This window comes from Montipora foliosa, chromosome 3 (genome assembly GCF_036669935.1).
Source record: "Montipora foliosa isolate CH-2021 chromosome 3, ASM3666993v2, whole genome shotgun sequence".
NCBI classification, from domain to species: Eukaryota; Metazoa; Cnidaria; class Anthozoa; order Scleractinia; family Acroporidae; genus Montipora; species Montipora foliosa.
In genome coordinates, this window is record NC_090871.1 from 40,704,029 (window position 1) to 40,717,047 (window position 13,019).

A 13,019-nucleotide genomic window follows, 5' to 3' on the forward strand; every position below is an offset into this window, starting at 1 on the left:
AAGCATTGTATCATTATATTTATGAACTTGAGGGCAAGCTAAGAGTTTGTGGATGTGATGCAGCAGTGCTGCAAATATTTTAAACTATGCAGTGTTTGTGTTCACCAATGTTATTTCTGTTAGTACAAGACATTTTAATGAAGAAAATCTTCAGCATAGTTTATGTAAATCAAAAGAAGTTACTGTCAGATGCACAGCCAATTAAAAAAAATCTTTAATTTTATGTGTCTACCATGAAATTATTATAATGAAGTAATTTAGCAGAAAGTGATAACCCAAGTAGACAACCACATAATATGCATCTTGCAACATTGCCACTGTTAGCAGGAAATGGCCAGGCATTAGGTGGTTGTACGTGTGATTTCAGTTGGGTATGGGGGTATTTGAGCATTTTCCCTTTAAAAAGCCTGCTTAAGTCAAGGTGTGTTATACTTCGAATAGTGGCAAGGTGCAAGTTAACAGTTGATCAGTGCCAGGCCATATTTCTCATTAATAGGTCTATTTTCCAAGCACTCATAATTTTTTTGTTGTTGTTCACTTAAGAATAACATTGCAAAGAAGATTGTGTTGTAACATCATGCCTTCATTCTATATAGCTGGATTTCAAGTTGTTTTTCAAGAAAGAGTCATCAGGAGATGTTGGTAGTACATGTGCATCCATGAATAGATGTGGAAAGACCAATGCCAAGGTGGGACCTATGGCTGACTACAATGCGTACAAGGATTTCCATGATAGGGAGTTTGAAGCACATGTTACAGCTTCCTTCATGACCTATGCCAGCATGGAAACCATGGAAGGTACATTAATAACACTATGTTAATAGTATGTGAACACTGTGTTATTAAAGAGTAACTGGATTATTTATACAAGTGTCAATTCCTTACCTAAACAGATGACCCAAAAATGCTGCCTTTGCCAAATGACTGTCAGTCTCAAGAGCAAAAGAAAAGTTGGTTTCAAGAAACTTTGTCAAGTTACCTCGACCATTTTGTGTTTGGGTCGTCTGAAGTGTCCTATATTGTACAGCAAGTGGAAAAACTGGAGCAAAATGCAGCAGGTGGATATCCATGTAGAGCAGCAGAATGTAACAAGACATACCAATTTCACTCTGGAAGAGTGAGGTTAGCATAATTTTCTTAGAGCTTTATATTAAACACCAGTCCATGAGTCAAAACAATCCATAAGGGAGGTTGTTGTTGGCGTGAATTAGCTATACTTTTAATTAATAGCACTCCGTGCAAACTTTCCAGATAAGTTCAAGTGAGAGTCTCAGGGATAGAATTTCTTTATTCTTTTCTTTCTTGTCATGAGGAAATGGTAATGCTTGAATGAAATAATTCCCCAGAGCACAGTCTGTTATGGAAAATCAACCAAGGATATAACATGTGGATCATAAGTGGTAATGATATTGATGTGGTGTAATTATTACATTCCATTACATTATATTCCTTTCTTGACTAGGCACGAGATTGCCAAACATCCAGAACTTTCTGTTCCAGATACTGGACCATCTGATGAAATGGACAGTGAAGGATATTACAAGTGTAGAGCTTCATGTGGCCTTGTTTACCAGACAAAGGCAACACGAAACTAGTGGGTTAAACTTACATGGATTTATTACCAGTATTTTACTGAAAGTGCTACTATGATGAAATTCTTGTACGAATTTTTAGGTTTATCAAATAGAATTGCAAGAAAGAGTAAAAACGCTGTTTACCGTTTGGAAATATCTGCATTAGTTCCGGAGATATTTAAGTTTGAAAAATGTGTAAAATATGCAAATGAGATTGGTGATGATGTCATCCACTCAACCCAATATAAAATCAAGTATATAAATAAAGCTATCTCGGTCAATTTGCAGCAGAGACTATTGAAACTTGGTAGGCTAATAGTTATACAGGCAACACACCTTCGGCTGTAAAGAAATTGGTTCTCATGGCAACTCATTCTTTTCCATTTCCCTCCAAACTGATTCAATATTTTTGGTGATTGTAAGCGAGAGAAACATTTAGCAAGGCAACAAACTCGACCTAAACTAATTATATGCTTGCAGGATCATGCAGATGAGGCATCATTGGCAAATATCAAAATAGAATGCCAAAGGTGGCCAGCATTGATATCAGGGAGGTCTGGAACCCAGTATGTTGTCATGGTAACAAAATATTGTGGAGCACATCTTCTAGAATCTTACTGCAAAGCATCAAGCATTTCTGATACAAATTGGCTGGGATATCTTTCTCCATCATATTTGATCATGATTTGGTTGAGCCTATGATGTCATCACCTAATTTGCATATTTTGAAAACTTGGATAAGAGATATTTGAATTATCAAAATGGTAAACAGCATTCTCCTTCTCGTACAGACTACATGTTTATGTCTTTAAATGGCTTAGATAGGAAAGATGCGAATTTCATCATAGTAGCACTTGAAATACAAAACTACCTGTGGAACTCTTAAGATACCACATCTGGGTACTGAGTATTGTATTTTTCATATCTTCTAAGATATTGATGACGTCAATCTTTCTTGCACAGTGAAGATATAAATAATTAATTTTATTTTCGTTGTATTTAAGACTATGTTCAGTTCAACTCACTTGCTACTCTCGTTTGTGAAATGTTGCTTTTGCCTCTCACGTTTGCAACACTGATCCTCTATGTAATACTATTTTACTACAAAAGGAAAGAACCAGAAGGGGTGTTTCTGGTCATAACAATCAAAGCACTAAGCCCAACCCTTAATTCAGTGAGAAATTTTTCAAGCATTTCTTTTAATATTTCCTCACTTAAGTGTAAGTCGAAATTGAAATTAACATCTTTAATAATATTGCTTACATTTCTGGGCTATTTATAGCCCTATCATGAACATGGTATGGCAAGTACAAAACACAGGTCTCAGGTCATTGTAAACAACCATTAAAGCTATTGTTTGGCCTAATTAGGCCTAACAAAAGTCTTCGGTCCTAATGTTAGCATGTGTAAATGGTTAGTGTTGTTTCTGTATAAGTATTAAACAATGACCTGTGTTTTGGACCTGCCCAGCATGGTTCATCGTTGTACTGCCGACCATTACATCCCAAACTTAGCTTTAGACTGAGCTATGTGTTGACATTTCTCAAACTATATATGACCATCCACGGGAAAACCAACAAAAAGGTGATGACACGGGCACGCGTGCATGACACGGCACGCTGAGCGTGACATACAACACGCCATATGCGCATATTTAATGAGTAGCACAATAGATGTCACGGTGGCTTTTGTTGTGCACACTGAGACACTCCAAACCTTTTGTTGCATGTCAGATGCGTGCCAAAACAGGCACCGTAAAATTGCAAAAGTAATGCAAACGAAATTCGTCGAAATTTCCTTTGTTCTCGCGAATTTTCCACGAAAAGTCATCGAATTTTCGAACGATTTTTCGTAGGGTTTGAAGCGAAAAATTCACGATCTTTCTCGAAAATTCGAGATAGCGAAATTCGAAGTAGCGAATTTTCGAGGTAACCAAACGAAAATTCGAGATAACAAAATTTGAAGCAGCGAATTTTTGTGACATGAATCGGCGGCCGCCATCAACAACATCGCTGAACAAGCGTATGTACGCGTAAATAAACGCGTTAAGGTTAGCGTAAATAAAGTCGTATCGAAAATAGATTCAGTGATCCGATAGTTTAATCGGCTATTTCCAACGAAAAAAAAAAAGATTGCTTCACACAACAAAAACTGCGATTGCTTCACGAACAAGAGTTTGTTGTAGAGCTTACACATTGTGAAATGACGGCAGAAAAGAATCATCGCGGCAAATTCGAACTTGACAAATTTTTGTCCAGAAAATACGTGGGAATGCTCGAGAACAGCAAATAAACAGCGAAATTTCGCTCAATTTTTTGAGGTCATTTATCGAACAGAGCGATTTTTCTCACGAAAATTCGAAGTCAATTTTCGTTCCGAGGGAATTTCGTTCGAAAATTCGCGTAGCCTTGAGAATTATCATGACTTTTCGTTGAAAATTCGCTTCCATCGAAAATTCGATATTTTTTTGTCGAAAAGCCAGGAAAAGCCGCGAATTTCGGCGAAATACGTTTGCATTACTTTTGCACAATACTGTATTCTGCGGGATTTTCAGCTATTTCCGCAGGTAAGTCAGCCCTCACTCGGCTTTGGGAGTAGCGTGTTTATATACTTGGTTTTTTAGCGAGCGTTTTGGCGCAGCTGTCGTGCAATTTCACTCACTCCGTGTCTTTTTACGCGGTGCTCGATTTTACTTTTGCTGACACGCTCTTTTGTTTGGTATAACACGCTCTATTGTTTACAACTTGTCGTATCAGACACAAGAAAATTTTAATGAGGCCTGCATTACGACACGGCACTCCCGTGTTAAAGAAAATTTCTTTTGTCTAGTGTGCTAAAATAGCGTGCCCGTGTCATCACCTTTTTGTTGGTTTTCCCGTGGACGGTCACATATAACTGTGTTGTTCCATTTTATTTTGAAAGGCTATTTCTTTTTTTTTTCATTTCGTTTTCAGTTATGAAAAGAAAAAGCACCCCAACATTGAGATTCATAATGATCAATACCAAGGGGCGAACACAAGTTCTGAAGAACCAAAAGATCATATTTTCAACTACCACAAGGCAAAACTTTGCCATGGCCTAGTGATAGCTAGTTTTAATGATGCAATAAGAGAAGGTGATGGAGAAAGAGTAATTTTGCTGTACAAAATTATGCTCATAATATACAAAAGTCATGGTTGTGTGAAATATGCATATACCTCATTACTACTTCTAGTGAAAGTGCACTCATTATTAACCGAATCACAAGCCTTTAGGCTCAAGTGGAATAGGTTTTGCAATGCCACTGGGAGGAAAGCCAGGAATATTCCTCTAGACCTTCAACTTGATGCATGACAACAACTTTGTCAAGGCATTTTTAAAGGGCCTGGGATCTAACCTAAATGAGGCAAATGCTCAAAGGGTGGCAGCCTCTCTTAACTACATGATAATCATCATGCAAACAGTTGACAAAGACAGTAAGAGCCATGCAAGAACTGGTACAGTAAGAGGAGGAAAGGAGCCTGGGGAAACTGTGAGACAGATCACTGCTGACTTGATCAAAGAGAGTGTCTTCTTGAGGTGCCAACACAGGGATGGATACAAAGGCTTTGAATCTTTCAGTTCCAACTTGACTGAAAAACTTGATTACCGTAAATTTTTCCACTGGATAAAAGACCACCTCAAGATTTGGGGAAAAATGTATACATAGTTTTCAGTTTTCACATGGAGTACTCCCTAAAAATAGTACTGGTTACGTGTAGTTTGAGAAGTTGAACTTTCAAGGAAAGGCAATGCAAAGCAAAAAAATTATTTCAATCATCAAAAAACCTACCTCACGTCTTCCACGTCTGCTGTCTAAGAAAGCAAGCTTACTATTCTGGCGGCGGTCGCTACGAGACCTGCACTTGTGGAAAGCTTGAACTCATTCAGGGTATGTACATTAAAGGGCATTTGACTATGAAAAATGTTTTTTTTTATTTTATTTTACTTCTAAACTATTTTTAGGGGTACTCCATAGGGGATTGCCATGGTTTGTCCTAAAAAAAGGATCAAGTAATGTGCAGGAAAACTCTAAGTGGCCTACTGGCCCAGCATTTCTCCTTCAAAAACTGTTGTGTATAAATTGTTTGTATACTGCAAATTCCAGGTTAAAAAAGGTTAGAACCACTGTATGATAACAATGCCAGCCTCAGCTAGGGAATTGGAAAATTTGTATTCTCAGACTCGCATTCTGGTCTTCGCTGTTAATACAAAACAGTACTTTCCAACTGTTTAAATCAGCAGTGGGACCTCCACAGAATGGTTATTACTCAGACTTTCACAACAGGGGCAAGTTTCAAATGCCAATGTATCGATAAATTGACATCACCCCATAAAAGACAACGTTGAGATTGATCACCTGACCAAATTGTGAGATATGATTCTAAATCCACGAAATATGTCCAGATTTGACCCTAATTTGATGCACACGGATTTCAATAAGCATCACGAAGTGTTCCTTTGCTCTTGTCGGCAACTTCAACCTCACTTCTGACTTGGAATACAGCCACTTTACGTCACAAAGTGTCCCCCAAATGCTGCTCTTTAAGTAAAGATTAACTACTGCATTTACCCAAAGCTGAAAATAATGCTGAGCTTTACGCTTTCCTTAGTCTTGAAAATAGGTAGCAAACGGGTTGACTTAAAGGGACATTTAGTGTTAGATGTCAAAATTAGGTGTGCATCTAATTAGGGTCAAACCTGGACAAAGTGAAATCCATACAAACATCTCTAAATTGAAACCATGTTCTATACAATAGTTGATAACTTTGTCTCTGTTTGATGTTTAACTGTCAGACTTATTAAGCAAATGACCAATCAGTACTAGCTGCTTACAGGTTTTCTAATTATTCCTCATTGATCCTGTCAGGGTCAGTGTCCGATCCTGATGAAACGGATTCTTCATCATCCTCTGGCAATAAAATGTTAATTTCCTCAGGCTCAATGGTTGCCATCATTTCATCAAAGCCCTCAATATCCTCAAATATTTCATGAAATGTCTGTAGCACTAATTTTACATGGCCAATGTTGAATAATGGGAACCTTTTCAGCAAATCTGACAGGGAAAATACTGATGGTGCAAGAGCAACCAAATCATCCACAAGTGCACTTGTGAAGCCATGAACTGAACAAAAACGAGGTGCTGCTGTCCAAGCTGTTCCTGACTTCACACAAGGCCTCGTGCAGCACCTTTCTGTCATCATCAGACACAACCCGCTCACCTGCCACTCTTGGCACAGTTTCTTTTCCCTTTGGGTTGTCAAATGGAAAAGAAGCCCTACCACATGCACTCCCATTACACATACATTTATTGTCACAGTTGCTACAGCAATCATGCAAGGGAAGAGTACAGGGAACTTCCTCAAAATCCTGAAACAGGGCCCTTCTAAGGCAAGTCTCACATCTTGCAAATTCCTTGATAGACTGTAGACAATGCGACAGCTGGTTTCCATGAAAGTATATAATATTGTGTGCATTGGTTCCATTTCTTCCGGCACGTCCAGCTTCTTGTATGTGGTCAACAACAGTTCTTGCTGGACCCATGTGAATAACATACTGCACATCTGGGAAGTTCACTCCCATGCTCAAAGCAGACGTGGCAACTACAACACGAACATGTCCCTCATTTTCTCTGAATGACTTTGACACTCTTACCTTGTATTTTGGCCAGGTTAGTGAATGAAAAATTCCAATTAGCCTGTTCTCAGGAATAGATGGCTTTCCAGGTACATATGCAGCATTTCCCAGCTCTGCTAACAGGAAACCAAAAACTTTAGCAACATCATGCATAGTACCACAAAAAATAATAGTCTTCGGAGTGCTGAGGTTTTGCTCCCTAATCAAGTCCACCATCCAACCAAGGTAACTCAGCTGGTCATCCTTTGCTGTTTTGATTGCTGCAAAACGTATGTTGGCTCTGTTAGGGCTGATATTTATTGTCACTGCATCTGTTCCCATTGCAAGTTGTTGTCGTATGCTGGATCTCATTTTTGTTGTTGCTGTTCCAGTAAATGCCAGCAAGGGAACACCTGCATAGCAAATTATTCATTAACAACACATGTTTGTCAAACTCTAGCTATTTTAGCAGTCAAGTCATCTTTTAGCCCCTTAACTCCTAGTGGCCACTCTCTCTAACGCCAGACTATTTTACTCATCAATGGGTGCCCCATGGGTCTTAAAGGGTTAACAACACTTAGGTTTTTTCAAAAACTGTCCTTCCACTAAGTTGTTTGTTTCGTGTCAGCAAAAGTGAAGGAATTGGGATTCTGGAATCCTGCAAATGTGAGGATTTGGAATCTGGAATCCATTGTACATGTATGGACTCCAGAATCCATGGTGCTTATCCTGCATAAAAGAGGGTCGGTCCCATCGGTAACAGAATACTTTAGATTGGCATTCCTTGACCCAAAGTGTTTTACCGAACAAGTACACAGTCCACTGGCCCCTCAGAGTTATAAAGATTAATTTTGTGCTCAAAATGTAATAACTTTTCAAAGACCATTGCCTGTTTTATAATTTCTAGCAAAGAACTTACTACTGATGTTGTGTCAGTTGCAGTACACAAAGTATTCAATCAATGTTTCCAAGTTTATTAGTTTCTTTGACCTGTGTCAATGTGTATGTTGTTGTCGTTTGGTAATAGACTGAAAACAAATTGGCTTGGCAACCTTTGATGAATTCATTATATAAATGAATATCAATGTGTGCAGAAATAAAAAGCTAAAACTTAGTTACAATGAAAGAAGGTGTAATTCTTGTTAATCTCTGAAACAAGAATAATACAAATCAAACAACTGAGTAACAATTATTGTAAACACATTTAAATTATTTTCATGAAAATAAAAAATGAAGAAAAACAAAATTAATGTTAAATAATTATTACAACCAAGTCTAAGTCTTCATATGCATCTTCAAGTCTTGGTGAATGCTTTGCCAAATACTGGGGATTTCGCAAGAAAAAAAAGTCCCCTGGGGATGGGAAATTCAGCAACTTTGAAATGCACATTTAGCAAAGTCCCCACATCAACTCGGCTCCCCAAATTTCTCAACTTTACATGCTGATTGTCTCAGTATAGTCATAAGTCAAGTCTTAACTACCAAAGATGAATTTATTGGTAGGCCATAGGAATATTTTAAAACAAAACTTGTATCTATTCAAAGGGAATTTGACGCACCTAGCTTAGGTAAGTGTTGTGATCCACTAGCCCTAACCCCTTACCTGGACAAAAGGAACGTAGAGATGACAGAGACCCAAAATCTTTGCGAAATGGCTCCTTCCCTTCTTACTCTTTCCCCTAAAATATGACATATCAAATTTGTATAAGTGATAGATGTCACTAAAGGCAACCCAATATTACCAACTTTATTCACTATTAAAGTAGGCTACTTCAAAAAATACCATAATACTCTTTGTTTCCCCTCCAAATTTTGAATCGGCACTGGGACTATACACGTCCCAAGAGATAAAAACAACGATTATATGGTATTTCTGATAATGGCGAATTGGAAGGATTTCATGTTAACGTTATGTTCGTCCAAGAGCAACCCTTTTGAGTTTTTTCAGCAAATATAACAATAAGCAACTTCATGACACAGAGGCTTAGTACTGCTACTGTGCTGAACAAACGTATATGCACGCTGCGAAACATTCGATGAAATTGTTCAACTGGGAAATCTGGGCCCGGTTGTTCAAAAGCCGATTAACAGTAATCCCAGATTAAAAACAAGAAAATTATTTCTCTACTCCCAAATGTTGTTTAAAGCTGATATTCGGCAAAACTTTACATTAGAAGAACTCAATCCTGGAAAACAAAAATAAGCAAAAGAAACTTTCTCCAAAGAGTTGAAAATATGAAACAAAAGTTTACGCTAATCCTGGATTAAGTTAATCGGCTTTCGAACAACCGGGCCCTGGAGTAAACACGTCGCCCCTGTCAAGGAAGGTTTTCAATTACGGAAAGATGCGGCAAAGTGCATTCACATTGTGAATTGAAATACGAAAAATACTGTTTAAAAAAATCCGGATTTCCACAAATTGTATAGTAAACAAACTCGCTTGACTACCCTGCGAGCAGCTCTTTCGATCTTCCTAGATAATTCGGGAAGAGGAAAGTAGACTCTCTACTTTCCTCTTCCCGACTTATCTAGGAAGATCGAAAGAGACTCTGCTCGCAGGGTATCGCTTGACTGCATCTACAAGAGAAATGTCAGTAGGTCTGAACTTGCGGTTGAACATTAAGCGTTCTGATCTTCCGGTCGAAGGTTAAGCGAAAAGCCAAGTTTTTTCCACAACCTTTCACTCGTGCATGAATGGAGGGATTCTACATACAGTGGTATTAAAACAAAAATTACACTTACCAAGTTTCAACGGTGTGACTTTCGTCGACAACTATCAACGACAGTTGTCTTTTGAGCGCCGTGGATTCATTCCGCAACAACTGTAAGAAGTCTTTCGACAAAGCTTGCTCAGCGGAAGCATAAATGACTTGAAATTTGTTGTTCTTCATCTCATTTAAAACATCTGCAGTTTTCTCAAAACCATTAACGGTCAAATTAAAATCATTAGAATTTATCTGTTCCTCTACAATACTTCGTAAAGGTACAATAACCAAACACGATGGCCGGTCTCCTCCAGAATTCGAAGTGCTTTTATCTTCCATTTGCTTGATAAGTACAAAGCTTTGGTAGATCAGGCTCTTCCCAAATCCCGTAGGAAGAACAGCGAATACATCCTTGCCTTGCAGCAAAAGCGTGATCGCTTCTTTCTGTTCTTTTTCTAGGACTAATCCACCAAGTCGCCTAGATAGCCTTTCGAAAACTTGAAACTCTTGATGTTCTTTCTCTAGAAAAGCCATATTGTTATTGAAAAGCCTTGTCTGTAATTTTGTTGACAGCTGATGTTAAACTCATTTTGAGATGCATTGTATTCTGGACCAATCAGGTATTGCCGTTGCTGGTGCAACGGGACCCTCTGAACACCAGTCGCAGTAAAGATCGGACAGTCTCCCTATTTTTCCCGCTGAAACTCCTCCACTCCCCCCACCCACTCGATAGTTATATCGCTCTCCCCAGTTCGCGCTCGCTTTTAAAAACAAAGATGGCGAACCGACGATGAAACGGAAAAATAGGGGACTGTGAACAGTCTATCCTTTAAGAGGCAACCACAGTCGCAGCATGTAAAATTAATCTGATCCAAGGCCTTAAATGGTGCATTCTTACGCCATGTGGGCTTTTTTCTCTTTGGCACGTAAATCCTCATCAACCTGCTGTTTTGCAAGGTCTTTCTCCCTTTTTTCCACTGAGCTTGCTGCTGGATATCCTAGTTTGAAATAATGCCATGGTCTAGTCACATCAAATGTGTATACCAATTCATTTGGTATCCGGTCATTTCGCCAACGAGTTGTTTCGCCAATGACCCGTTCGCCAACGTCCTAAGTCGCTTGGCCAACGTCCTACTAGTCAATTTGCCAACGTCTAAATAAAAGTTTACACTTGTGTGTGTTGTCATTTATTCCATTCCGACGGCAGCTCTCTACGAGTAAAAAAAAGTCTTCAGCGCGTGTGTGCAATGTTAACCAGTCTTTTCCTGTGTTGTCATTTATTTCATTCCTTCGCCTGGAATTATTTTCCCTGCGCGTGTGACGGCAGTTCTCTACGTGTAAAAAATTTCTTTAGCGCGTGTGTGCAATGTTAACCAGTCTTTTCCTGTGTTGTCATTTATTTCATTCCCTCGCCTGGAATTATTTTCCCTGCGCATGCGACGGCAGTTCTCTACCTGTAAAAAATTTCTTTAGCGCGTGTGTGCAATATTAACCAGTCTTTCCCAGTCACAAGTCAAACAATTGACACTGATTAGCGTCGCATCTTAATTAGCGTCGCCTATGTGAGCTTATTCGAATATGGATGTTTCCGGTTAACCAATCAGATCTGTGAATTTTATCACACTTACCTTTCTGATCCGATGCATAAGTATAAAAGGCCCAAAAAGATACAGGATCTTCATTCGAGCTTTAGAGCAACTGAATACAATTCCAGCTTTACATCATGAACATCTGCAACGTGTGTAACTTCGCCATTCGCCCGCGCCAGGAAGGCCTTCAATGTGACGGCTGCTACCATTGGCAACATCGTACCTGCGATACTGGAATATCCCGAGCCCAGTACCGCGCCGCTGTACGGTCTGGAGAGGGAATCGACTGGAGTTGCCAGGTGTGCATGGAGACACCATACTTCGAGAGTAGCGGAATGCAGGAAGGTATGGACTCGTTGATGAATGACCCCTCAATGGTAAGTACACGCACTTATGTTTATGTAACTTTGGTGGGATGCTTTAAGAGAGAAAAATCTCTCCTTAGAAATATACCATTTATTTATGCCGTTATAGAAATATCGTCTCTCCTTACTGAAGCTTACGTTTTCCGTCTTAGGTCTTAAAAGACTTCTATCACATGAACATTGACAGATTTGTCTTGTTTTATCATTTAGCCGTCTGCAAGCCTTCCTGAACCTGAGAGTTTAGAAGAGAGCGGGACGCCACTATTCTCAGATGAAAACAATTTTGGTGAGTTCGGTTATGTGAAATGTGTTAACAATCAACCTAATAGTTTTAAGAGACATTGCCTAGCTTTGTTCTTTTACGCGGGTATCATTGGCCGAAATGTATATACCGTATTTACTCGAATAAGCGCCGCGGCGCTTATTTCATTTGTCGCGCCACAAGTGCGGTGCTTATTCGAGGGCGGCACTTATTTTAACATTGTACCAGACTAATTTACTTTTTCTATATTTTTATTCAACGGTACACTTTCTATCTGTTAAGTTTCCTAGGGACTGAAACTAAACTGATAGTAAATCTAGAATTACGAGAGAAATTCACGCGGTGAAAAAAACTCGAGAGTTTCATGATAACGAGAGCGAAAATATCAGGAGTGAGAGCGAATTCCTTGGTCGTTGTGGACCAATTTACAACGCTTATTAACTTTCTTGTTCGAGCTGGTTGATGAATGTCTACCTGAAGGTTTCCTCCGTGCTGACCTCGAAGTAAAGGATAGGCGCCTCCTACTATTTGCAAGACAGGAGCAGCTTAACACCCTGGCCCGTGCTAAGACCTGGTACATAGATGGAACGTTTAAGCTTGTTCGCCACCCTTTCAAGCAGCTCTTAACAGTGAATGCGTTTGTTAGGTCTGGGGAGTATGCCAAGCAGGTGCCCCTAGCATACGTACTCATGTCCAGCAAGAAGGGAAAGGACTATAAAAAGGTATGTTCACTTTATTTTTAGAGAAGATAACTTATTTTTCTAATTTCTCTTATTTCTCTTAAAAAACTCTCTGCAAAATTCATTATTAGCATATTGACAAAACTGGTATCGGCTTTCCAGTGTGTAAATCTCAGGATATGATATATACTACAATATTTCTAGGTGCTC

At 39.1% G+C, this 13,019-nt stretch overlaps 2 protein-coding genes across 2 annotated transcripts; one reads left to right on the plus strand and one right to left on the minus strand.

Annotated features, from left to right (window-relative positions):
* Window positions 1-572: 572 nt before the first annotated feature.
* LOC137995842 (uncharacterized) lies at window positions 573-5,594 on the plus strand. The gene is made up of 5 exons (XM_068841314.1): window positions 573-798; window positions 894-1,122; window positions 1,463-1,594; window positions 4,529-4,703; window positions 5,559-5,594. Exons 1-5 carry the CDS (start codon window positions 660-662, stop codon window positions 5,592-5,594), a joined length of 711 nt encoding a protein of 236 aa, XP_068697415.1. The 5' UTR covers window positions 573-659.
* Window positions 5,595-6,439: 845 nt separating this feature from the next.
* Window positions 6,440-10,447, minus strand: LOC137995844 (uncharacterized). The gene is made up of 4 exons (XM_068841315.1): window positions 9,951-10,447; window positions 8,880-8,887; window positions 6,815-7,621; window positions 6,440-6,717 (listed from the first exon to the last, which is right to left on the minus strand). The coding sequence occupies exons 1-4, from the start codon at window positions 10,445-10,447 to the stop codon at window positions 6,440-6,442; spliced, it is 1,590 nt and encodes a 529-aa protein (XP_068697416.1).
* Between the last annotated feature and the right edge of the window lie 2,572 nt (window positions 10,448-13,019).